This window comes from Rhinatrema bivittatum, chromosome 2 (assembly GCF_901001135.1).
Source record: "Rhinatrema bivittatum chromosome 2, aRhiBiv1.1, whole genome shotgun sequence".
NCBI classification, from domain to species: Eukaryota; Metazoa; Chordata; class Amphibia; order Gymnophiona; family Rhinatrematidae; genus Rhinatrema; species Rhinatrema bivittatum.
This window is the reverse complement of record NC_042616.1, coordinates 772,520,984-772,545,182: the sequence shown is the minus strand read 5'-3', so window position 1 is coordinate 772,545,182 and position 24,199 is coordinate 772,520,984. Positions and strand designations below refer to the sequence as shown.

General features: G+C 43.1%; 1 protein-coding gene across 10 annotated transcripts in view; it reads left to right on the top strand.

Annotated features, from left to right (window-relative positions):
- ASAP1 (ArfGAP with SH3 domain, ankyrin repeat and PH domain 1) overlaps nucleotides 1–24,199 on the top strand; it is a 975,348-nt gene that overhangs the window by 305,712 nt on the left and 645,437 nt on the right. For all 10 annotated transcript variants that reach the window (XM_029592039.1, XM_029592032.1, XM_029592035.1 and 7 more), the window contains one exon: nucleotides 7,353–7,402. In XM_029592039.1, the coding sequence (XP_029447899.1) occupies nucleotides 7,353–7,402 (50 nt within the window). The remainder of the gene's footprint in view (nucleotides 1–7,352; nucleotides 7,403–24,199) is intronic.

The window sequence follows — 24,199 nt, the reverse complement described above, 5'->3', positions numbered from 1 at the left end:
AGAGCCTTGAGTGGTAAGCCTTTGTCCTCCAGATAATTCTGCACAGTTGGACAGAAAACCTCCCTTATCCACTCAAGAAAAAGGACTCTTGTCACCCAGGCTTTTCTGTTCGATCTCCACATGACCCCTAACCTATTCTTCATGACATTGTTTTCTGAACACTCTAGGGCAGAGCTTTCCAAACTTTTCATGTTGGTGACACACTTTTTAGACAAACATAATTTTGTGACACAGTAATTCAGTCTACTAATAAACCAGAGGTTAAAGGTTAAACGAACGAAATGTATTTCGACAATTTATGTATGTTTCCTTAAATATATGCATAATGTTTCACGACACAACCTATCTTGTGAAAACCTTTCATTTATATTAAAAATATATAATATTCCAAGATTAATGTTTATAATTTATGAGTAACATTAATAAAACAAAGTTATTGTGTTTTTCAATTTACCTCTTTAATGAGATATATGAGCTTGATGAGATGAACACAGCTTTTGAATATTTGGTGTTAATAAAAAAAAGTCCAAAGGGTCTTCTGCGTAATTTTAAAAAGCTGGCCAGTTTCACACTATAAAATTATTTGATAGCCTCATTCAACTAATTCTATATGGCTATGAGAGTGAAGTCTGGAATTTATAGGAAGGGACAGAATGTCAATATAAATCCTGTGCCTCCAGTTCTCTAACTCTGTGCATCCACTGAAATTCCCCCAAACAATGGAGCTTGGATGTTTCCCTTACAACTCATCATACTAAAAGATATTTTCAAATTCTGGTGTCACCTCATAGTAACAGCAGCACAAACACCTTCCACTGCCAGGCACATTGTGAACTAACACAAAACCCCGCAAAAAAGACACTCAAAATCTATACTGCAATCCCGTTGTAACATAACAGTAATAACACCAAGGACTCAAACAACAATAACCCTACTTGTGAAAAAGCAAGGGTAAATATTACACTGGGTCCTAGAATACCAATACACCACCTACTGAGGAAACAAAACAAACCAGATTGCTATAGATCCCTATGCTAGCAGAATCTCTCATCATGGTCTCACACACAGAGCAGAGACAGACCCTCACCAAATACAGAATACAAAATAAAGGAGCACAAATTAGACAAAAACTGAAATGGAAACCCCCCAAGAAGCCAGACTCTGTGTATTAACAATGGAAAAACAGAACCACCATTCCTCATAAAACAAATAAAATCAAGAAACATAAAGCATCAGTTATAATAGTAAAAACCATACTAATAAAAGAATATTTTAAAACTATTGATAAATAGAATTTCTATTAATTAAAATCATATACATTTTTTACAATTTCCCCAAACACCAATAAAATATTTCAAAACAGCACATATATCAAATAACACCCAATAATTAAAACTAATAAGGATTTTAAAAAGCCCCTGCTGTCTCTGTCTGTGGGAGCTCTTGATTTCCAGTCACCCTGATATTGTAGAGGATTAGGAGGTTATCCTCTCTCTCTCTCTCTCTCACACACACATACTCACATGTCCATTCTTTCTCACACATACACTGTCACATACATACACATTCATGCTCTTATACCCACCATAACCTCTCGCTCTCACAGACACTGACACACTCTCAGGCTCTAAGACACACTCTCCCCCTCCACACACACCCACCACACAAACTCTTACTCCCCTGGATTTTCTCATACACACTCATGCTCTCACTCTCTCTGGCTCCCTCACATACACACAAACACACACACACCCAGGCAAGTTCCCAATCATTCTCACACAAACACTCACACACAGCCAGGCAAGTTCCCAATCATTCTCACACAAACACTCACACACAGCCAGGCAAGTTCCCAATCATTCTCACACAAACACTCACACACAGCCAGGCAAGTTCCCAATCATTCTCACACAAACACTCACACACAGCCAGGCAAGTTCCCAATCATTCTCACACAAACACTCACACACAGCCAGGCAAGTTCCCAATCATTCTCACACAAACACTCACACACAGCCAGGCAAGTTCCCAATCATTCTCACACAAACACTCACACACAGCCAGGCAAGTTCCCAATCATTCTCACACACTGAAACTGATCCCCAGGCAGGCTCCCATTTATTTTCACACCACTCCCTCACCATCCCCCAGGCATGCACACATTCATTCTCTCACACACACACACACACACACACACACCACACATAGGCAGGCACCTATTCTCACACATACAAACCCCAGGAAGACACCCATTCATTCTCATACACAGACGCACCCTCAGGCAGGCACCCATGCATTCACACACGCACACATTAAAGGCATACCCCCCTCTTTCTTTTGCCAGCAACCTCTGAACCTCACTCATTCCTCTGCTGCCACTGTCACTGATGCCACATGGCTATTGGGGAGGCGCTGATTGCTGCTACTGGCACTGAAGCCCATTCTGCTGCCTCCTCTGTGCAGGCCCCGTGGGTTTCCACTTCCTCCATGTTGATTTCGTACATTTTGTGAGATCCGCATAGAGAAAGTGCTACTCTTGCTACTCTTGCACATTACCAAAGATTACATGTGCCAATCAGTAAAAAGTAATTTATTTATTTATTTATTTTTACCTTTGCTATCTGATCTTAGTTTTCTAATCGGTTGGTCACAGGCTTTTTTGTTCCACCTCCCCTTTCTTATTTTTTTGCCAATTCCTTTCATATTGTCTTTTTTTCTATTTCTTTTCTCTCCATCTCTCTTCTTCCCTCAAACATACAGTCAGGTTCTAATTCTCACATGTTTTCTCTCTCTCTCGCTCTCTCTCTCTCTCTCTCTCACAGACTCACACACACACACACATGCTCTCTCTCATACAATCATTCATACACACATTCTCTAACTGGCACATGCTGTCTCTCTCACACACACAGGCTCTTACATGCTGTCTCTGCAAACATTCAGGTCCTCACTCCCACACACAATTTCTCAACTCATTTCATACATGCACACAATCTCTCAACTCATCTCATACATACACTCTACGGGCCCTCAGCCTCTCTCTTACCTCTGGGCCTCCTCTTCATGGGTCGCTGCAGGATGGGCTCTGCAGCAGCCCTGATCTTCTCGGGCTGATCCGCGGTGGTGGCGGCCCTAATCTTCTCGGGCCGATCCGCAGTGGGGACCCTGCTACTGGGCCGCCTCCTCTTCTCAAGCTGCTGCAACAACGCCGCTCCTCTTCTGCACGTGGCTGATGCTCCTCCTCCTTCCTGCCTGTGCGGCTCCGGCTACATTTTTCTTCCGGGGCCACGTGGGCAGGAAGGTGGAGGAGCACCTGCACGTTTAGACACAACCTTTTTCTTTGGGCCGTGGTGACGTGAGCTCCACCACTGCCCTGCCGATCTTCCTGCTGTGTGTCTCCAGCACAGCACAGCGATGCTTAACTACTCAGCCGCCAGTGGGATGAGGTCCACCGGCGACCACATTGGCTCCCTCTGACCTCTCCTCTGTATACCACATAACGTGCACCGGGCTTGCGTGACACACCGGCACAGTGCAGGTGACACACTAAAGTGTCGCGACACACACTTTGGAAAGCTCTGCTCTAGGGTCTCAGAATGATAAACTAAGAGAGTCTTTATCTTGAGGTCACCACTCGCATTGGCACATTTATTTATTTATTTATTTTTAGATTTTTATATACCGGTGTTCCTGTATTAAAATACAGATCACATAGCAATAAGGTTAGCCTATCCTTCATTGGCTTGTGGCCTGGCATTTTCTTTTCTTCCTGGGTAATGTATGTTCTCTTGGGCATTTTCTTCCAGAATAGTCCAGTTTCATCACAGTTGAAAACTTGCTGACAGGAAAAGCCATTTCTCTGTGTCATTGCTTCAAAGTGGGGTATCTAGTTTTCAGCAGCCTTTTTATCTGAACTGGCAGCTTCACCATGCCTAGCTACGCTATGAACCCCAGTTCTTGCTTTAAAATTATGAAACCACCCCTTACTGGCACAAAATATTTCCCAAGGTTCACTTGGCAATGGCTTATCCTTTACGATATCTGCATTTATAGCCCTAGCATTTTCACGAATTAGATGTTCAGATAGGCAATCACCTGCCATCTATGCCTTTCATTTATCCACACTAGCAGTAGGCTTTCTACCTAATCTATCACTGTTGATCGTTGCTTGGTAATTTGAGTGACACCTCTAGCCACACTAACTTCCTTGTACAAATCTTTTCTTTGTAAGGTTGTGGAAATGTTGGATTTTGACATGATTTATATGAGAGCAAGATCGGTCACTCGAACGCCACTCTCAAATTTCTGCACAATTTCCTTCTTCTTTTCAATAGTTATTGCTTTCTTTATCTTTGGGGGCCATTTAAACCACTTATTTGGTGTTCTGCAGGGAGAAGAATTAAAAAAAAAAAAAAAAAAAAAGGTATACAACCAAAAATAACACCAACCCCAGACACTCTTTTCCCCCTCTCCCTACCATTTATGAGAACATCTATGGCCCTCCAGTACCTTGCCAGCTGAGTGCTGTTCCCCGATGCTGTCCCCGATGCTGTTTGCATTTCCGTGCCGGGTCTGCGCACGTGCAACACTAACTATCCAATCTGTTGAAATCCCGCCTTCCAAGATCAAAAAAATGTGATAGGCAGTAACACCGGGCCAATTACACACAACCGCTAAAAAAAACCAAACTGCATGCACGTGGCACAGGTCGTAATACAAATTTTGGTTGTAACTCAAAACCGAAAATTGTGGTCGTAACTTGAAATTTGTTCGTAACCTGAGCCATTCATAACCCGAGGGCCCACTGTATCTATATGGCTTAGCCTTTCCTTTCACCATTTGTGAACAGGTAACACTTCTGAAAAGGGAATAGTCTTCTCTGTGCCCAAACTGCTTCCCTGGAACTTGGAAATCTTTGTACTGCTTGAATGCTGTTTCTAGCAATGTTATTTGTCCTCAGATGGAGAACATCAATTTTACAGTCCTTCCTTTCTTCTTTGATTGCACAATCTGGTTTGCCTTACTGGAAAGGCATTTAACTATTGTATGTTCCTCAAAATGAGTCCCCAAGTTAGTACCTCTGATGATAGTCCCCCAGCAGTTTTCTGTTATGATGTTTGGAAATATTTTGCTTGATAGTAGTTTTGGATTTGAGTGTATATTGGGTGACATTTTTTTATTTTTTATACCACTTCAGGTTTCCATGTCTAGAGTATTGTCAGTTTCCAATGAAGCAAAGGGATTTTGAATGTTTATTGTGGATATCTTTCTTAGCTTACGAGAGCTCGCAATGCCTATTTATTACTTGTTTTTCAAATCCTCTGAAAGGGTGGGGGAAGACTTGCTGGATGCTGTATGGTGAGGGAGGACCTTCTAATGATAGCTAATTCCCCTTTGGCTGCCTTAACTTTAGCTAGTTCTGCTTTAAATTGAGTTGACTCCTTTTTCTTTATAGAGAGCTTAAAACAGATTGAGCAAGTTCTGAGCCTCTGAATGGTCTGCCTTATTACTAAAGCACCACACATTATATTAGGGATGTGAATCATGTGATCGATCGTCTTAATGATCGATTTTGGCTGGGGGGGGGGGGGAAATCTGATCGTCATGGTTTTTTTTGTTAAAAAATCGTAAATCGGGGGAGGGCGGGAAAACCGGCACACCAAAACAACCCTAAAACCCACCCCGACCCTTTAAAACAAATCCCCCACCCTCCCGAACCCCCCCCAAATGTTTTAAATTACCTGGGGTCCAGCGGGGGTCCAGGAGCGACCTCCTGCACTCTGGCCGTATTGCCACAGTACGGCCCGAGTGCCGAGTGCAGGAGGTCGCTCCCGGACCCCCGCTGGACTTTTGGCAAGTCTTGTGGGGGTCAGGAGGCCCCCCCCCCAAGCTGGCCAAAAGTCCCTGGGGGTCCAGCGGGGGTCCGGGAACGATCTCCTGCACTCGTGACGTCGGGTGACAGGAACCTAAATGGCGCCGGCGCTACCTTTGCCCTGTCATATGGTAAGGGCAAAGGGCCACCGGCGCCATTTCTATTAATGCAGCCGTGGCCCGAGAGCAGGAGATCGCGCCGGGACCCCCCCACTGGACCCCAGGTAATTTAAAACATTTTGGGGGGGTTCGGGAGGGTGGGGGATTTGTTTTAAAGGGTCGGGTGGGTTTTAGGGTTGTTTTGGTGTGCTGGTTTTCCCGCCCTCCCCCCTCCCCCGATTTACAATTTTTTGACGATAAAGCGGGGGAATTGCTATTGTATCGCGGCGTTAATGATTTTTGACAATTTAAAATATATCTGACGATTGTTTTAAATCGTCAAAAAACGATTCACATCCCTACATTATATTGTATGATAGTCATTTTGATTATATTAGTTTATTTGATTATAGAACACTTATTTGATAATTGACAAAACACTTTGTGACCACTTAATGTGATCGAAGATTTTTGGTTATCTGCCTTAAGAAAGCTCTATAAGAAAAACCTTTTGGGTGGGTGGGAGAGGGGTAACACTTAACGAGATAAACAGAAAAGCTTGTAAAAAATACACACAAAGATAGAGAAAACGATATAAAAATATTTAGAAAAAGCACTTTGCAGTTGGAGTGCTGGAATCTCCTGTATAGAGCTGCATACCAAAATGTACTCTTAGACAATACCTTTGGTTCCAAGGTACCTCCTATAGAGACAGGTTTCCACAGTATGGCTAGATAGGAAAATTAAATCCAATCTTTGTTTTCATAGAGTAGATTTATCAAGCAAAGGCCATCTAAAATGCTAGAGCAGCCCCAATAATTTTTTTTCAAAGAGATTCAGTAGCCAAGCTATAAACAGCAGCTATTAAAATGGAAAAATAAAACAGGGCAAAATCTTATTTCATACCTGGTAATGCAGAGAGCTATAAATAAAAAGCAAATAAGATCCACTGGAGACTGTTTGAAGTATAAACAAATTTCACTGTTAACCTGGGCTACCCCTACTTTGTTATTTAAGATTATTGGATGAGTTAAAGCAAGAAATCAGTTGTTAGTAGAGGAAAGGATTTTTTTAATAGTTGAGATTAGCGGCAGAAAAATGTTTAAAAAGTGCACACAAAGCTTAAAAAATAAATATATTTATAAAAAGCACTGGGCAATTGGAGTGCTGGAATCTCCTATCGAGCTGCACAACAAAATGTTCTCATATCTTGTTTTGAGTGGATTTATTTCTAGTTCCTTTGGACTATGGCTTTTCCCTATAGAGGCAGGTTTCCGCCATAGGGCCAGATAGGAAAAGTAAATCCAATCTTGTTTTCCAAAGATCAGATTTATTGTGTTAAATAAGTATCCATATCTGATCAGTTTGCTTTCTTTCCTAAGGATCTTAAAAAACCTTTTGACAAAGCATGGAAGGATTATGAAACCAAACTGTAAGTAAATTTTATTTTATAATTTATACATTGCCCTCATGATTTTCACTTTTTCATGCCACCAATTTTCATAAACTATTTATTTTTCTACGTAAAAGAGTTGTCTGAAAATTGCCTTCCCCCTACCAAGCTAAAAGTTCACATGCTCCACAGCATGCATACTTTTAGCCACATTAGAAGAAGGCATTCCCAAGGGTGTGTTTAGGATGAGATCAAATGTACTTACCTTATTTTATATGAGAAAAGTGTGTGCCGAATAAGCATGTTCAGATGTCTGTGCACACTTTTTCACCCTTGGGGCAATTTTCAAAATGGAAGTATACGTGTACTTTCATTTAAAAACTGGTGCAAAGAGCATGGGTTAAACTATCCATAAGCATTGCGTCACTGTTTTAACATCAATAAATAACTCATAACTCTTTAGAATGCGAGTTCTACTTGGATTTCCATCTGTTACCTCTGTTTTGTTACCCTTAACGTGTTTTTAGAGAGTGATTATATAACTCCCTGCATAGTGGTAAACTCTACATGTATAATATACATATAGACTTTACTGAGAATTTTCAAAGCAAATGTATAAACTCAATTTGAAAATCCTTCATTGGTTGTGTGAGTGCAAAATTGTCTATTCACAGTTATACCTACTCCAACCATGTGCAACTTAAATGCATACTTCTTAAAATATGAAAGCATGCATATAAACAGTAAACCCACCTCATTTCTGCTCTCTGGAACACCTGTTCCTAGTGCACCTAAAAGTATGCACAAAAGTGAGATATGCATGTACTTTTACGCACATTGGCCTTGGTTGATTTTCAGAGGCCCACTTGCGTGAATAGGGTTTTATGCATATAAGTTGCTTTGAAAATCATGCCCTAAAAGTATGCTTTGCATAACTTCTAACAGTGCACCAAAAAAGGATGTTATGTTGTGTACAGTAAAATGTGCTAAAACTTCACACACCTCCGTGTGCTAATATGGTAATGTCAATACAAATGAGTTTTAATGCACGTATGAAAAGCTAACTTTTCATGTACTAAAGTTTGCTAAAATGGGCACTATTTAGCATCTTTTTTTTTAAGTTGAAAACTTAACTTTGCCTCAGAAATGAAGTTAAGCTGTCTGTATGGAAAGGCTGAACCAGCTCAGCCATGTTCAGTTCATTATTGGCAATATGATTGCTAGTCTTACTAAAGGAATCCTTTCTCAGCTAGCTCAAGATGATATACTGGAGTGTGTTTGTATGTGCTTAAATCTTAAGGAGTGATAGGGATGAAAAGAAACACAAAGAAAAAGAGATGTGAAGGGTGATGTGGAAAGAGTGTTAGAGATGTAGAAGGAGCAAGGATGGAGAAGAGGTCTGGCCAATCTCAGACCCCCAGGACACCATATACTTTGACTAAGGAGTTACCCTACTGGGGTTCCCTGAAACAGAGATGGTCTGCAGGAACTGTTTGAATCCAAGGGTGGTCTTGAGGATTTTAAAGATGATTTTGGTCCTCAGATTTCAAGAATGGCACAACACCTGCTTGTCAGTCTGAGTTCCTTATATTTTCTTGCTGCTTGATATTTTCAATCTGCTGTGGCTATAGTTGGCAAAATGGATCAGGCTTCATTTTCAAGACACTTCAGCCAGATACTACAGATTATAAAAAGCTGGCGAAGTTAAATCTGATAACTGCAACAGAGAATGCAGTGGGAAGACCTCAAGAAGTATTGACAGCAGTCTCCGTTGATGCATGATGCTGGGAGTGGAGACGTTCTGGTGGCAGCTTTGAATCCCCTGAATCATTCCTGCAGGGATGTCAACTCATGCTCCATGTATTCTTGTATTTGTGACAGTGTTTCATGGTCTAGATGTCAGTCCCAGCAAGACACCAATATAGCTCTAGTTCCAGGTACTGTCCTGCTTCACAGGTTGTGTTGGCATCAGTAAGTTTTGAGGAAGAACTGGATAGGAAAATCCAAATGCTTTGCATCTTTGCCGACTGATGGTCCAGCCCCTGGTGGAAACATTCTTGATGCCTAGCAGAAGAATCCTGATGCCCGGCCCCGGAGAAGAATTGACAGTGGGTAACTGCTGTAGCAAAGTTAACATTCAGCCCATCAGAGGAAGCTTTGCCAAGATGCAGTAATTCATCAGATTCTAAGCCCCAGCATTCAAGTGCTTACCTCTGAGACCTTGACTGCTGCTCTGTAAGGGTCAGATCCAAACTATCAGTCAGGCTTGGACTCTGAATATTCCTGGGGGGTACAGTTATGGATCTGAAGAATTCTCTGATCAGGAACTGGTCTACAGATCATCTCTGACCCCTCTCCTCCATAGGAAAGATATTTGCTGGAATTCCTTTCCTTTGCTGATTTTATGAAAAGAACAGCGGAGACCATTTAATTTATGCTGCAAAAGGAGAAAGGGTTCATTGTCAAGATGCTTAACATCATACAGTTTGTGGAACTCCCAAAGGATATTGTTGCTGTGCCCACCCATGAGATCCTTCAGATGGCAATGGTGAGAATGTGGTAAAGTCCCCCCCCCCCCCCCCCCCCGCTGCTCCATTTAATAAGAAGGCGGACATGGTATATCATGTCCAGAAGGTGCTCCGATTTGAAAAGCAGCAGCTGCCTTACCAATTGCTGGTGGTTGAATTTGCTTTCAAGGAAAGCAAAGAGTTCTAGTACCTATTCCTCATACTCTAAACTTGCTTGATAGAAAAGATTTTCAGGGGGGAGTAGGGGCTATGTTCATTCCCTGTGGACAAGCAGGAACAAATAGCTGTACTGTGCCATGAAGGAGCATGCTCTTTCAGAACTCAGGAAGACCAAACATTCTTTATGTATGAGCGGGTGTTCCCATGCTACCTCATTCTTGCAGGTTTTCTCATCCTCTTGGCATGTGGTTGGATTTGTTTGAATGTCTTGCTGTCACTGCAGATTTTTTGGGGTATTTTTAGCATTTACTTTATTTTCTTATTTTTCTCATTTTTCCTTTATTTTCTTGTTTTTGCTTGATGTTTTTGCTTCATTAAAAAAAAGGCTTTTATTCCTCTTCTGTCTCGCTATATTGTAAAGTTCACCCAGAGCAGGTAAGAGACCCTTCAAATTATCCTCCAGATGTTGGCATAAAATGACAAGTCAGGACCTTTATGACTTATGCCTTAAATGACTTGGTCAAAATGCATGATTTGTCTGATTGTGGACCTTGTGGCAGAATGTTCCCATGAGACCATTCTTTCCAGGACAGAAAATGAAAATATCAGTTGTCCTCCCCCCCCCTCCCTCCCCTTAATCAAAGAGACCAGTACCCAAGTTGTTGAAGCTCGGAATGGTAGAGAAGAAAAAAAGCTCCCCATCTTCTTGCTAAAGGAAAAGGGGCATTTTCCTTCAGTACTGACTGCCATAAAAACACTGTGTTGAAACACTCAGCAAAGAACACCACCATGGCACTATCAAGCCTCAGTACGGAAAGCCTGGCTCTGTCAATGATCATGCCATCTTCTTCTTTGCCTTTGTTGCCAGAACTCATCAATGCTGGTGCATTAATCTTGTCACAAACACACCAGCTTTACATCTACTCATGGATCTTCTCCTGTTCTAGTTCGATGAGTAGATGTAACGCTGGTATGTCTGTGTTGAGATGATGCATCAGTGTTGATGTGTTCTGGGATCTGACTCATCTTCTTTAAGGGTGTAGTCTCTCTTCCTTCCTCCTCTTTTGGAATGCCACACATTATTTCTTAAAAAATTAAGATTTCATAAGGACTTTCATGACTAAAGTACCATCCACTTCTATGCAGGATCAGCATATAGGAAAGACTTTACACTGAGTTTCGTTCTGTCTCCAGTAACACCTTATCAAAAAATACAGTCTCATCCGGACCTAGTGTCCTGTTTCTTTTTCTTCAATAGGGAAATCTTCACTAAAAGTCTCAAGTCGTCATCTCTGATTCTGAGGATCCTTTTTGCTTTTATGATTCCTGTTCTCTTCAGTCTCTTAAGGAGCCTACTGGCTTGCCATTTGTCCCTTCACTGGAGACTTCTAGAAGGTACCACTCTGCCTGAAGACATATCGTGCATTTCTTAAAAAATCTGAATCAATTCCCTTTAAACTGGATTGAGACTCAACCAAAATTGTTCCAGGTCATTTTGAAATGTATTCAACACCCTAAACAGGCAAAGGCTATTCATGTACATAGGACCTATAGCATAGGTCTAGAAAACACCGCTCTTTATACTTCCAGAAGTAAAGAAAAAATATTTTAAGTACGAACTTCAGTAGTATCCAGGGCACAACAAGTTCCAGATCCTGCATTATTCCTTGGTAGTAAAATTGCTGTGGATGTTTCCCACTGCAAGAATAAACACTAAATGACAGCCAGCAAAGAGAAAAGTCTTTTATCCCAGAACAAGCAGGATGCTAGTCCTCACATGTGGGTGACATCACTGATGGAGCCCCATGCGGGAAAACTTTCTGTCAAAGTTTCTAGAAACTTTTGACTGGCCCTGTGAGGCCACTGAGCATGCCCAGCATGCCATGATATTCTCTGCCACAGGGGTCTCTCTTCAGTCTTCGTTTTTCCTCGCTGCTGTAAGCATCGCGGAGCTAGGAGCCTTGTGAGTTTTCTCACAGTAATTGCTGACTGAAAAGTCATTTATTTTCTCATTCATTTTCTCCCACAAGGGATCTCTCTCAGATTTCCACAGGCTGGTAAGAAATCGTAGTCTTGTTTTTACTCCCTGAGTAAAAACTTTTTTCTCAATTTTTTCTCTCATTTCATCGATGGCTGTCGCTAGAAAATGGCTACCGGATTTAAAAAAATGTCTCGTCTATAATCGGACAATGGACGCACCTCGAGTGTGTCCTTTGTTTGGGGGACAAACATGATGTGTCAACCTGCCCTAAATGTGCAGAGATGACTCCTAAAGGAAGGAAACTTCGCCAAGAGAAGATGGAACATCTTTTTCACTTGCAGCTTCTTCCTTCTCCCTCAACATCAACAACAGAGTTTCAAAGAAAATAATATTGAAAAAACATCGTCTGGAGGGGTCCGGAGATCATCCATCACCATCGACATCGGCATCGACAAGGTCAGTAATCGAACACCGGCCGAAATACCGTCACCAACATCGGCATACATAGACTCCAGCTGCGCTTCTCTCCCAGGAGGAACCGACCGCTAAGTGGCTTAAACTACAGGAAACACCGCCACCCTCAACGCCGTGGCCTTCACCTTCGGAAGAAATCCCAAAACTCGAACCTCCACAGGGCTCTGTGGAAGGGGTATCAACGCCTCCACCGCCACAGCGTTTAGCTGCTCTGCCTGCACCAGCTGTTCCGCAGGAATTGTCTGATTTTATCCGACAAGCGTTGCTTCAGGCCCTTAAGGAACAGTTATCTGTGCCTTCACTGATGCCGGTTCCCAAACCGATGCTGCTGCCATTACTGATGCTGGTGATTGCACCGAAGCCGGTGACTACACCGATGCCGACGATTCCGTCGATGCCGGTGCCTGCACAGATACCAGCTAAAGTGCCATCGTCGAAGCCATTGATAACACCGCCATCTTCGATTCCGACCCCCGATACCATTGATGCCAAGCTTTCCTGAACAACCAGGACATCCAGAACTAGCACTCTATCAGCTCTTAATGAAAAGATTTGATGAAGTAGTCGGTGCTCTTCCTCCCATACCTCGGAAAGAACAGCCTGAAGGCATACCCCTCGATGACCCTCCACCGGGTCCTTCAGGGCTTCCTCGTCCACCTCGACCTTCTCCACTATCTCCACCTAGAGAAGATCCATATGATTCTTGGGACGACGTACAGACAGACACCTCATCTGAGGATTTCATGTCAGATCCTCCACCTCCAGACCCAAGAAAGAAATCTCCACCGGAGGATTTGTCCTTCACCAATTTCATCCAGGAAATGGTGGACACCATACCTTTCACGTTGGTGACAGAAGATGATTCAAGACAGAAAACATTGGAGGTTCTCCAATTTGTAGACCCTCCAAAGCAAGTTGTAGCCCTAACGGTCCATGATGTCCTTCTGGACCTGCAACATCGGCTTTGAGAGCATCCCTGCTCAGTGCCGGCTGTAAATAAAAGAATGGACACAACATATTTGGTGCAGTCTACTCCTGGCTACCAAAAGTCACAGCTTCCTCACCAATCAGTGGTGGTGGAATCTGCGCAAAAGAAGTCCAAAAGAATAAGGCCACATTCCTCCACTCCCCCAGGAAAAGATCACAGATTCTTGGATTCCCTGGGAAGAAAGGTCTATCAAGGAGCCATGTTGAACACTAAAATATCATCTTACCAGTTATACATGACTCAATACCAACGAAATCTGTGGAAACAGATGCAGGAATTCATACCATCATTGCCACAACAACATCAGGAAGCTGCCCAGGCAATTATCCACAAAGGGCTGGAGGCGGGTAAGCACAAAGTACGTGCTGCCTATGATGGCTTCGAAGCTGCATCTGGAATAAGTGCAAGCGTTGGGCATGGCTTAAAGCCTCGGACCTCAGGCCTGAAGTCCTGGAGAAATTGGTTGACCTCCCATGTCTTGGTGGTGATTTTTTTGGCTCCAAGGGTCAAGATGCAGTTGCTCAATTGAAAGAGCACACAGAAACCCTGCGACAACTCTCATTGATTCCGCAGGAACCGGCCACACAGTCATCTCGTAGGCCTCAAAGGAAAGAATCTAGAAGACCCTTCTACCGACAAAGGTGGTATTACCCTCCAACATCTAGGAGCAGATTTTCTAGACCGCAACAAAGGCCTCAGCCCAGACAACCTAGGGCAACTAGGCCTCAACCTCCGCCACAGTCGGGACCGGCTGCTGGCTTTTGAGAACTTTCCCAGAGACCAAAGCCATCTCTCCAATCCTCATCCACAGCTTCCGGTAGGAGGTCAAGTATCCTCCTCCTACAACCATTGGGTGCAAATAACAGACCAATGGGTACTGGCAATAATATATCGAGGTTACCAACTCAATTTCCTCTCAATTCCAAAAGATTCTCCTCCGAGACTTCAGTATCTAACCGAAAATCACAAAACCCAATTACAAATAGAACTATCCACCCTTCTGAGAGCCAGAGCAGTAGAGCAAGTGCCCCAGACTCAGCAGGGCAGAAGATTCTATTCCCGTTATTTCCTCATTCCAAAGAAAACCGGAGGCCTACGTCCCATCCTAGACCTCAGAAATCTCAACAAATTTCTAAAAAAAGAAAAGTTCAGGATGGTATCTCTAGGCACCATGCTTCCACTTCTTCAAACAGGAGATTGGCTTTGTTCTCTGGATCTTCAAGACATGCTCACATTACAATATTCCCTCCTCATCGCAAGTATCTGCGCTTCGTGGTAGGTCATCAGCATTTCCAGTACAGAGTACTGCCATTCGGACTTGCCTCTGCTCCCAGAGTATTCACCAAATGTCTGGCAGTAATAGCAGCACACTTGCACAAAGAAAGTGTCCATGTCTTCCCATATCTAGACGACTGGCTCATCAGAAGTCAATCTCAACAAGGAGCTCTGGCTTCTCTCACTCGAACAATTACTCTTCTTCACTCCATGGGCTTTCTCATCAATTATCAAAAATCCCATCTCATTCCATCTCACCTGCTTCAATTCATAGGAGCAGAATTGAGCACCATACTTTCAAAAGCTTTTCTACCCAAGGATCGAGCAGAAACACTTTCCCTACTGGCAAACTCAATTCACTCAAAGAAACAAGCAACAGCTCATCAGTTTCTAACCTTACTAGGTCACATGGCCTCCACAGTTCATGTCACTCCTATGGCAAGGCTTGCCATGAGGATAACCCAATGGACATTAAGATCTCAATGGATCCAAGCCATTCAACCACTGCATTCTCCAATTTAAGTAACCCATCAACTATGTTCATCTCTACTTTGGTGGGAAAACAAGGACAATTTGCGCAAGGGCCTTCCAACAACCAGTTCCACAGATAACTTTAACTACAGATGCATCCACCTTGGGTTGGGGAGCTCACATAAACAATCTCCAAACCCAGGGTACTTGGACAGAACTCGAAGCAACATTTCAAATTAATTTCCTGGAACTTCAAGTTATATGTTATGTTCTTCATGCGTTCAAGGACTGCCTTTCACACAAGACTGTTCTGATCCAAATGGACAACACAGTAGCCATGTGGTACATAAACAAACAGGGAGGTATGGGCTCGTATCTTCTTTGCCAAGAAGCTGCGCAGATTTATGACTGGGCCCTAACGCACGATATGTTTCTACGGGCCACTTATCTGGCAGGCATTCACAACGTAGTGACAGATCGACTTAGTCGCCAGTTCCAACCACACGAATGGTCCCTGGATCCCTTAGTAGCGACCAGGATATTCCAGTGTTTGGGGGCAACCAACAATAGACCTCTTTGCGACACATCTGAATCACAAAGTTGGACAACTTCTGCGCTCTGCACAGGCAGAATCACCAACTAGCCAAGGATGCCTTTGCTCGCCCTTGGAACTCAGGCCTTCTGTACGCATATCCTCCAATACCGCTCATCACCAAAATTCTAGTGAAGCTGCAACAGGACAAGGGATCCATGATACTCATAGCCCCGTATTGGCCTCGACAAGTATGGTATCCCACACTTCTAGACCTCTCGATCAGAGATCCAATTCGCCTGGGTGTAGCTCCCACTCTCATAACTCAGGATCAAGGTCGGTTGCACCATCCCAACCTTCAATCCCTATCCCTGACAGCACGGATGTTGAAAGCTTGATTTTACAACCACTCAATCTTTCAACCAATGTATCTCAAGTGCTTATAGCTTCACGTAAACCTTCAACATTAAAGAATTATTCTTCAAAATGGAAACGGTTTACTTTGTGGTGCACGGCAAAGAACGTTGACCCTTTCTCCTGCCCCACAACTTCTCTACTAGACTACTTATGCCATCTTTCAGATTCTGGTCTCCAGACGTCATCTGTCAGTGTACATTTAAGTGCAATCTCAGCTTACCATAACAAGATGGGAGATGCACCAATATCCATACATCCCCTTGTCAGTAGATTTATGAGAGGTTTAAATCACCTGAAACCACCAATTCGGGCACCAGTCACAGAATGGGACCTGAATCTGGTCCTAACAAGACTCATGCGTTCTCCTTTTGAACCCATGAATTCCTGTGATCTTAAATTTCTCACATGGAAGACCATTTTCCTCATAGCCATTACATCGGCTAGAAGGGTTAGTGAGTTACAAGCAGTTGTCACGTACTCACTCTATACAAAATTCCTACATGACAGAGTGGTTCTCCGTACACACCCAAAATTCCTACCTAAGCTAGTTATGGAATTCCACTTGAAGCAATCCATAGTTTTTTTAGAGGGGGGCTTCCCAGTCTTTTGCATAGAGTGTCACATGTATGATTTTTTACCCACCGGTGAGAAGTTGTACATGTGCATACGATGCAAAGAGCTCCTGGCTCTCAGAGAACGAGTCCGATCTCTGGAGGCTAGAGTGGCAGACCTGGAGGAGCTGAGGCAGACAGAGAGGTATATAGATGAGACCTTCAGGGACATAGTAGTCCAGTCCCAACTTCAGACTGGCAGCCCTGGTGCTGCCTTGGAGGAAGAGGGTCTCATGATGGGAGAGCACCAACCAGATGCAGCAGGAAAGGATCCTGTAGCAAGGACCTGCTCTCTAGGTGATGCATTGTCCTTTCGCACTGAGGATATCTCCCCAAGGCCTACTGCCCAGGAGGGAAGGGTTAGATCGGCCATCATAGTTGGTGATTCGATTATTAGGAATGTAGATAGCTGGGTGGCTGGTGGGCGTGAGGATCGCCTGGTAACATGCCTACCTGGTGCGAAGGTGGCGGACTTCACGCGTCACCTAGATAGGATTTTAGACAGTGCTGGGGAGGAGCCGGCTGTCGTGGTACAAGTGGGCACCAACGACATAGGAAAATGTGGGAGGGAGGTTCTGGAAACCAAATTTAGGCTCTTAGGTAGAAAGCTTAAATCCAGAACCTCCAGGGTAGCATTCTCTGAAATGCTCCCTGTTCCGCGCGCAGGTCACCAGAGGCAGGCAGAGCTCCGGAGTCTCAATGCGTGGATGAGATGATGGTGCAAGGAAGAGGGATTCAGTTTTGTTAGGAACTGGGGATCCTTTTGGGGAAGGGGGAGTCTCTTCCGAAGGGATGGGCTCCACCTTAACCAGGGTGGAACCAGACTGCTGGCGGTAACCTTTAAAAAGGAGATAGAGCAGCTTTTAAACTAGAACAAAGGGGAAAGTCAACAGTCGCTCAGCAGCGCATGGTTCGGAGAGAGGTATCTTCAAAGGATACTAATGATACATTAGATTTAGGGCATCCCAACAGTGAGGTTCCAATAATTAGAAAAGTAGTCCAAGTGCCTGTAACTAAAAACTCACCTGAGCTAAAAAATTCGAACTTAGCCCTATCAATTAAAAAGCAGAATGAAAATACAAACAAAAAACAAACTTTGAAATGTCTGTATGCTAATGCCAGAAGTCTAAGAAGTAAGATGGGAGAATTAGAATGTTTAGCAGTGAATGATGAGACAGACTTAATTGGCATCTCAGAGACATGGTGGAAAGAGGATAACCAATGGGACAGTGCTATACCGGGGTACAAATTATATCGCAATGACAGAGAGGAGCACCCTATGTCCGGGATGGCATAGAGTCCAACAGGATAAACATCCTGCATGAGACTAAATACAAAATTGAATCTTTATGGGTAGAAATCCCTTGTGTCGGGGAATACTACAGTGATAGGGGTAAACTACCATCCACCTGGTCAAGATGGTGAGACGGACAGTGAAATGGTAAGAGAAATTAGGGAAGCTAACCAAATTGGTAGTGTAGTAATAAGGGGAGTCTTCAATTATCCCAATATTGACTGGGTAAATGTATCATCGGGTCAGGCTAGAGAGATAACGTTCCTGGATGGAATAAATGATAGCTTTATGGAGCAATTGGTTCAGGAACCGGCGAGAGAGGGAGCAATTTTAGATCTAATTCTCAGTGGAGCACAGGACTTGGTGAGAGAGGTAACTGTGGTGGGGCCACTTGGCAATAGTGATCATAATATCAAATTTGATTTAATGATTGGAAGAGGAACAGTGTGCAAATCCAAGGCTCTCGTGCTAAACTTTCAAAAGGGAAACTTTGATCAAATGAGAAAAATTGTTAGAAAAAAACTGAAAGGAGCAGCTACAAAAGTAAAAAAAAAAAAAAAAATGTCCAAGAGGCGTGGTCATTGTTAAAAAATAACATTCTAGAAGCACAGTCTAGATGTATTCCACACATTAAGAAAGGTGGAAAGAAGGCAAAACGATTACCGGCATGGTTAAAAGGGGAGGTGAAAGAAGCTATTTTAACCAAAAGATCTTCATTCAAAAATTGGAAGAAGGAACCAACAGAAGAAAATAGGATAAAGCATAAACGTTGGCAAGTTAAATGTAAGACATTGATAAGACAGGCTAAGAGAGAATTTGAAAAGAAGTTGGCTGTAGAGGCAAAAACTCACAGTAAAAACTTTTTTAAGTATATCTGAAGCAGAAAGCCTGTGAGGGAGTCAGTTGGACCGTTTGCTTTCTCGTAGCAAAATGCAATCTGCTAGCCAATTGGATAGAGTATGTTTACCCACTGCTTTTCTCGGTTTGTTTGGATCATATGATCCAAAGAGTTGAATGGATTTCCTATGGAATGCAGTGCGGTCTAAGTAAAAAGCTAGCACATGCTTACAGTCCAAGGTATGCAAGGCCCGTTCTCCTTGGTGAGAATGAGGCCTTGGAAAGAATGTGGGTAAACATAAGAACATAAGAAAATGCCATACTGGGTCAGACCAAGGGTCCATCAAGCCCAGCATCCTGTTTCCAACAGTGGCCAATCCAGGCCATAAGAACCTGGCAAGTACCCAAAAGCTAAGTCTATTCCATGTTACCATTGCGAATGGCAGTGGCTATTCTCTAAGTGAACTTAATAGCAGGTAATGGACTTCTCCTCCAAGAACTTATCCAATCCTTTTTTAAACACAGCTATACCAACTGCACTAACCACATCCTCTGGCAACAAATTCCAGAGTTTAATTGTGCGTTGACTAAAAAAGAACTTTCTCCGATTAGTTTTAAATGTGCCCCATGCTAACTTCATGGAGTGCCCCCTAGTTTTTCCATTATCCGAAAGAGTAAATAACCGATTCACATCTACCCGTTCTAGACCTCTCATAATTTTAAACATCTCTATCATATCCCCCCTCAGCCGTCTCTTCTCCAAGCTGAAAAGTCCTAACCTCTTTAGTCTTTCTTCATAGGGGAGCTGTTCCATTCCCCTTATCATTTTGGTAGCCCTTCTCTGTACCTTCTCCATCGCAATTATATCTTTTTTGAGATGCAGCGACCAGAATTGTACACAGTATTCAAGGTGCGGTCTCACCATGGAGCGATACAGAGGTATTATGACATTTTCCGTTTTATTCACCATTCCCTTTCTAATAATTCCCAACATTCTGTTTGCTTTTTTGACTGCCGCAGCACACTGAACCAACGATTTCAATGTGTTATCCACTATGACGCCTAGATCTCTTTCTTGGGTTGTAGCACCTAATATGGAACCCAACATTGTGTAATTATAGCATGGGTTATTTTTCCCTATATGCATCACCTTGCACTTATCCACATTAAATTTCATTTGCCATTTGGATGCCCAATTTTCCAGTCTCACAAGGTCTTCCTGCAATTTATCACAATCTGCTTGTGATTTAACTACTCTGAACAATTTTGTATCATCTGCAAATTTGATTATCTCACTCGTCGTATTTCTTTCCAGATCATTTATAAATATATTGAAAAGTAAGGGTCCCAATACAGATCCCTGAGGCACTCCACTGTCCACTCCCTTCCACTGAGAAAATTGTCCATTTAATCCTACTCTCTGTTTCCTGTCTTTTAGCCAGTTTGCAATCCACGAAAGGACATCTCCACCTATCCCATGACTTTTTATTTTTCCTAGAAGCCTCTCATGAGGAACTTTGTCAAATGCCCTCTGAAAATCCAAGTACACTACATCTAGCGGTTCACCTTTATCCACATGTTTATTAACTCCTTCAAAAAAGTGAAGCAGATATGTGAGGCAAGACTTGTCTTGGGTAAAGCCATGCTGACTTTGTTCCATTAAACCATGTCTTTCTATATGTTCTGTGATTTTGATGTTTAGAACACTTTCCACTATTTTCCCTGGCACTGAAGGCAGGCTAACCAGTCTGTAGTTTCCCAGATCGCCCCTGGAGCCCTTTTTAAATATTGGGGTTACATTTGCTATCCTCCAGTCTTCAGGTACAATGGATGATTTTAATGATAGGTTACAAATTTTTACTAATAGGTCTGAAATTTCATTTTTTAGTTCCTTCAGAACTCTGGGGTGTATACCATCCGGTCCAGGTGATTTACTACTCTTCAGTTTGTCAATCAGGTCTACTACATCTTCTAGGTTCACCGTGATTTGATTCAGTCTGAATCATTACCCATGAAAACCTTCTCCAGTACGGGTACCTCCCCAACATCCTCTTCAGAAAACACCGAAGCAAAGAAATCAGTTAATCTTTCCGTGATGGCCTTATCTTCTCTAAGTGCCCCTTTAACCCCTCGATCATCCTGCTTGTCCTGGGATAAAGCAAAATTGCTTACCTTGGAATAGGTGTTATCTCAGGACAGCAGGATGTAGTCCTCACGAAACCCTGGGTCCAATATGTTTTATTATTTTATTTTTTGCTAAAGCTTATTGCTATATACGAGACTGAAGAGAGACCCTTGTGGCAGAGAATATCATGGCATGCTCAGTGGCCTCACAGGGCCAGTTAAACTTTTCTAGAAACTTTGACAGAAAGTTTTCCCACATAGTGCTCCATCATGTGAGGACTACTTCCTGCTGTCCTGGGATAACACCTATTAGAAGGTAAGCAATTTTGCTTTATTAGTGAGATATCTTAGAAGCATTGTTGGTTTTCCATAACAGTAAAAGACAAATGCAGAGCTTGAGAGTTCCTCTGCTGCAAGAGGTCATATATGGCACCCAAACAAACATTGCTATATCCCATTTTCCATTAAAACTCAATAACTTTGGAGGAAGTGACGCCACTCCAGCAAATGGAAGCTTAATCTGGAGTCTCCTCCGGCAGCATTAGCATTCTCCGATTAATCTGAGGCATCCTTCTACCGACAACTTACTATTTGTAAGATATAGTTGGCTTTACGATCTAAATGTCGGTTAAGCGAAAACCGGTAGATTTTAAAAAGTTTTCGTACCTGAAATCACACCAAGAAGCTGAGGACGAGCTAGCGAGCATGGCGACCGCACTGGAAGGCCTGCAACCCACAGAGTCCCCTGCGGATACCGAGCTTGCGGAATCAGACCTCCCGACGCGAGCGGAAATGCAGCGGTGGTTTGCGGACTTGAAACGGGACCTGAAACAAGATATGCAGGATAATAAGAAAGAAATCATGGAATCTATCGACGAGATGAAAGAAGAAATGGCTGACAACGGGAGGCGGATCTTTGAAGTGGAAACACGTGTGGACTCCCACAGTGAGGACATTAAAATGGTGCATGAAACCCAATCCTCTTTACTCAAGGAGGTGGAACAGCTGACCGAAAAAGTGGAGGATTTGGAGAATCGCTCCCTACGCCAAAATCTTCGCTTCCGAGGGGTCCCAGAGACGTCTGACTACCAAGACTGTATGGAGGTTGTAACCCAAATTAGCATGTTGATTTTACAATCGGAACCTGCTTCTGAGGACACCCACAGCCAGATTACCATATGTCTAGATCGGGCGCACCGATCCCTGGGCTCGGGGGTCCGCAATAAACCTAGGGATATCATCGCCTGTTATCAGGATTACCGGGTCAAAGACAGAGTTGCATCAGCGGCCCGCAAACAAGCTTCCTGGAGGTGGCAAAATAATGAGGTTTTCATCTTTGCGGACCTTTCCCCGGTGACCATCAGGAAACGGTTTGAATTGAAGAGTGTTACAGACGCCCTGCGCCAGAATAATGTCCGTTATCGTTGGCTCTTCCCATTTGGGCTCAGTTTTTCCCTCGAGGGCGAATCATTTCGGATTAAAACTCTGTTGGAGGCTACCAAAATTCTACAGGAAGCAGGTTATCAGGGATTTGTAGTCCCCCAACCAGCGCCTAAAACCGCCTACAGGAAGGATGACCCGCCGAGATGGCAGCACGTACCGAAGGGAGGAAGAAGACTCAGAAGATATCCAGAGACTGGAGATTCTGCCACAGGACCTGCCTGAGTCTTCTAGAGTGGTCCGGCTTGTTCTGGAGCTGGTCACTTAATGATATCTGCTCAAGGCATAGCCTGCTAGATGGGGGAGTTTATTTACTAAGCTATAGAGTTATGGTTTCTTGTTATGCTAATGCGTTGCTCTGCTTGTCAGTGCTTATTATCTATATCTATGAAGGAGAATATAGAATCATTATACTATTTTAGCTGTTTTATCACATGCTGCGGGGGTAGTTCTGGGGGCTGGGCTGACTGTTTTCCTCCCTATATCACTTAGTCAGTGTGGTTCTTTTGTACTACATTGTACTATCTATGGGGTTTGTTGGGGAACCAAGGGGCAATGGGGACAATTTCTATTTTCACTGGGTGTTCTCAAAGGATGGAGCTCTGGACAGGTATCTTGTTATCTGGGTTTATGGGGAGCAGGCGTATATAGTGCTGGCAGGGGGACAAAGAGGATGTATGAATAGATATCATACAGATCTTTACTGGTTATATGAATGGCGGATATACATTTTTTATCTCTTAATGTTAAAGGACTCAATACCCCATTCAAGCGACATAGATTATTTGCTGATTTCAATCAATATAAGGTTGCCATCGCTTTTCTCCAAGAAACTCATCTCAAGCGGCGGCATGAACATTTACTTAAGAATTTGTTGTACCCTTCCCAATATTGGGCAGCCAGCTCTAACACTCATAAGTATACTGGTGTGGGTATCTTAATTAGTAGAGATATCATCTTTGAGTTCCATTCTATTTTATCGGACCCGGAAGGGCGTTATTTAGTATTGGTTATATCTATTGGAGGTTTAAAATTTACATTGGTAAATATTTATGCTCCTAATGTACACCAAGGCAATTTTTATGACCGTCTCACCACTTTACTAGAGGGACACGTGGAGGGCCATCTGATTATGGGAGGGGATTTTAATCTTTCCCTTAACCCTCAACTGGATAATTCTCAGGGTCATGCGTCTGCCCCCCGCAAGGACCGAAAGGCGTTAAAAACATGTCTCTCTCGGCTTACCTTGATTGACACTTGGCGAATGAAGTATCCCAAATCTAAAAGTTTTACATACTATTCCCGGGCGCATAACTCTCACTCCCGTATTGACTGTATATGTGTGGACAAGGGTTGTATTAACCTGATAGATGGAGCCTGTATTGAGCCAATCACGTGGTCTGACCATGCACCAGTACACATGACACTCAAACTTTCTCAGTATGATAAAGGCCAAAGATTCTGGTGACTTAATGACAGTTTATTAGATGATACTGAGTTTGTTGCCCAAATCCGCCTAGTGATCCAAGATTATTTACTGATAAATGATAATGACCAAACGACGTCTATGGTTTTATGGGACTGTTTAAAAGCGGTCATCAGAGGTCACTTAATAGCTAGAGGCGCATTTAAGAAAAAGTTGACCTCTCAGGAGAGGATGTCCCTTACGGCGCAGCTATGGGGGTTGGAGACAAGATTCCAATGC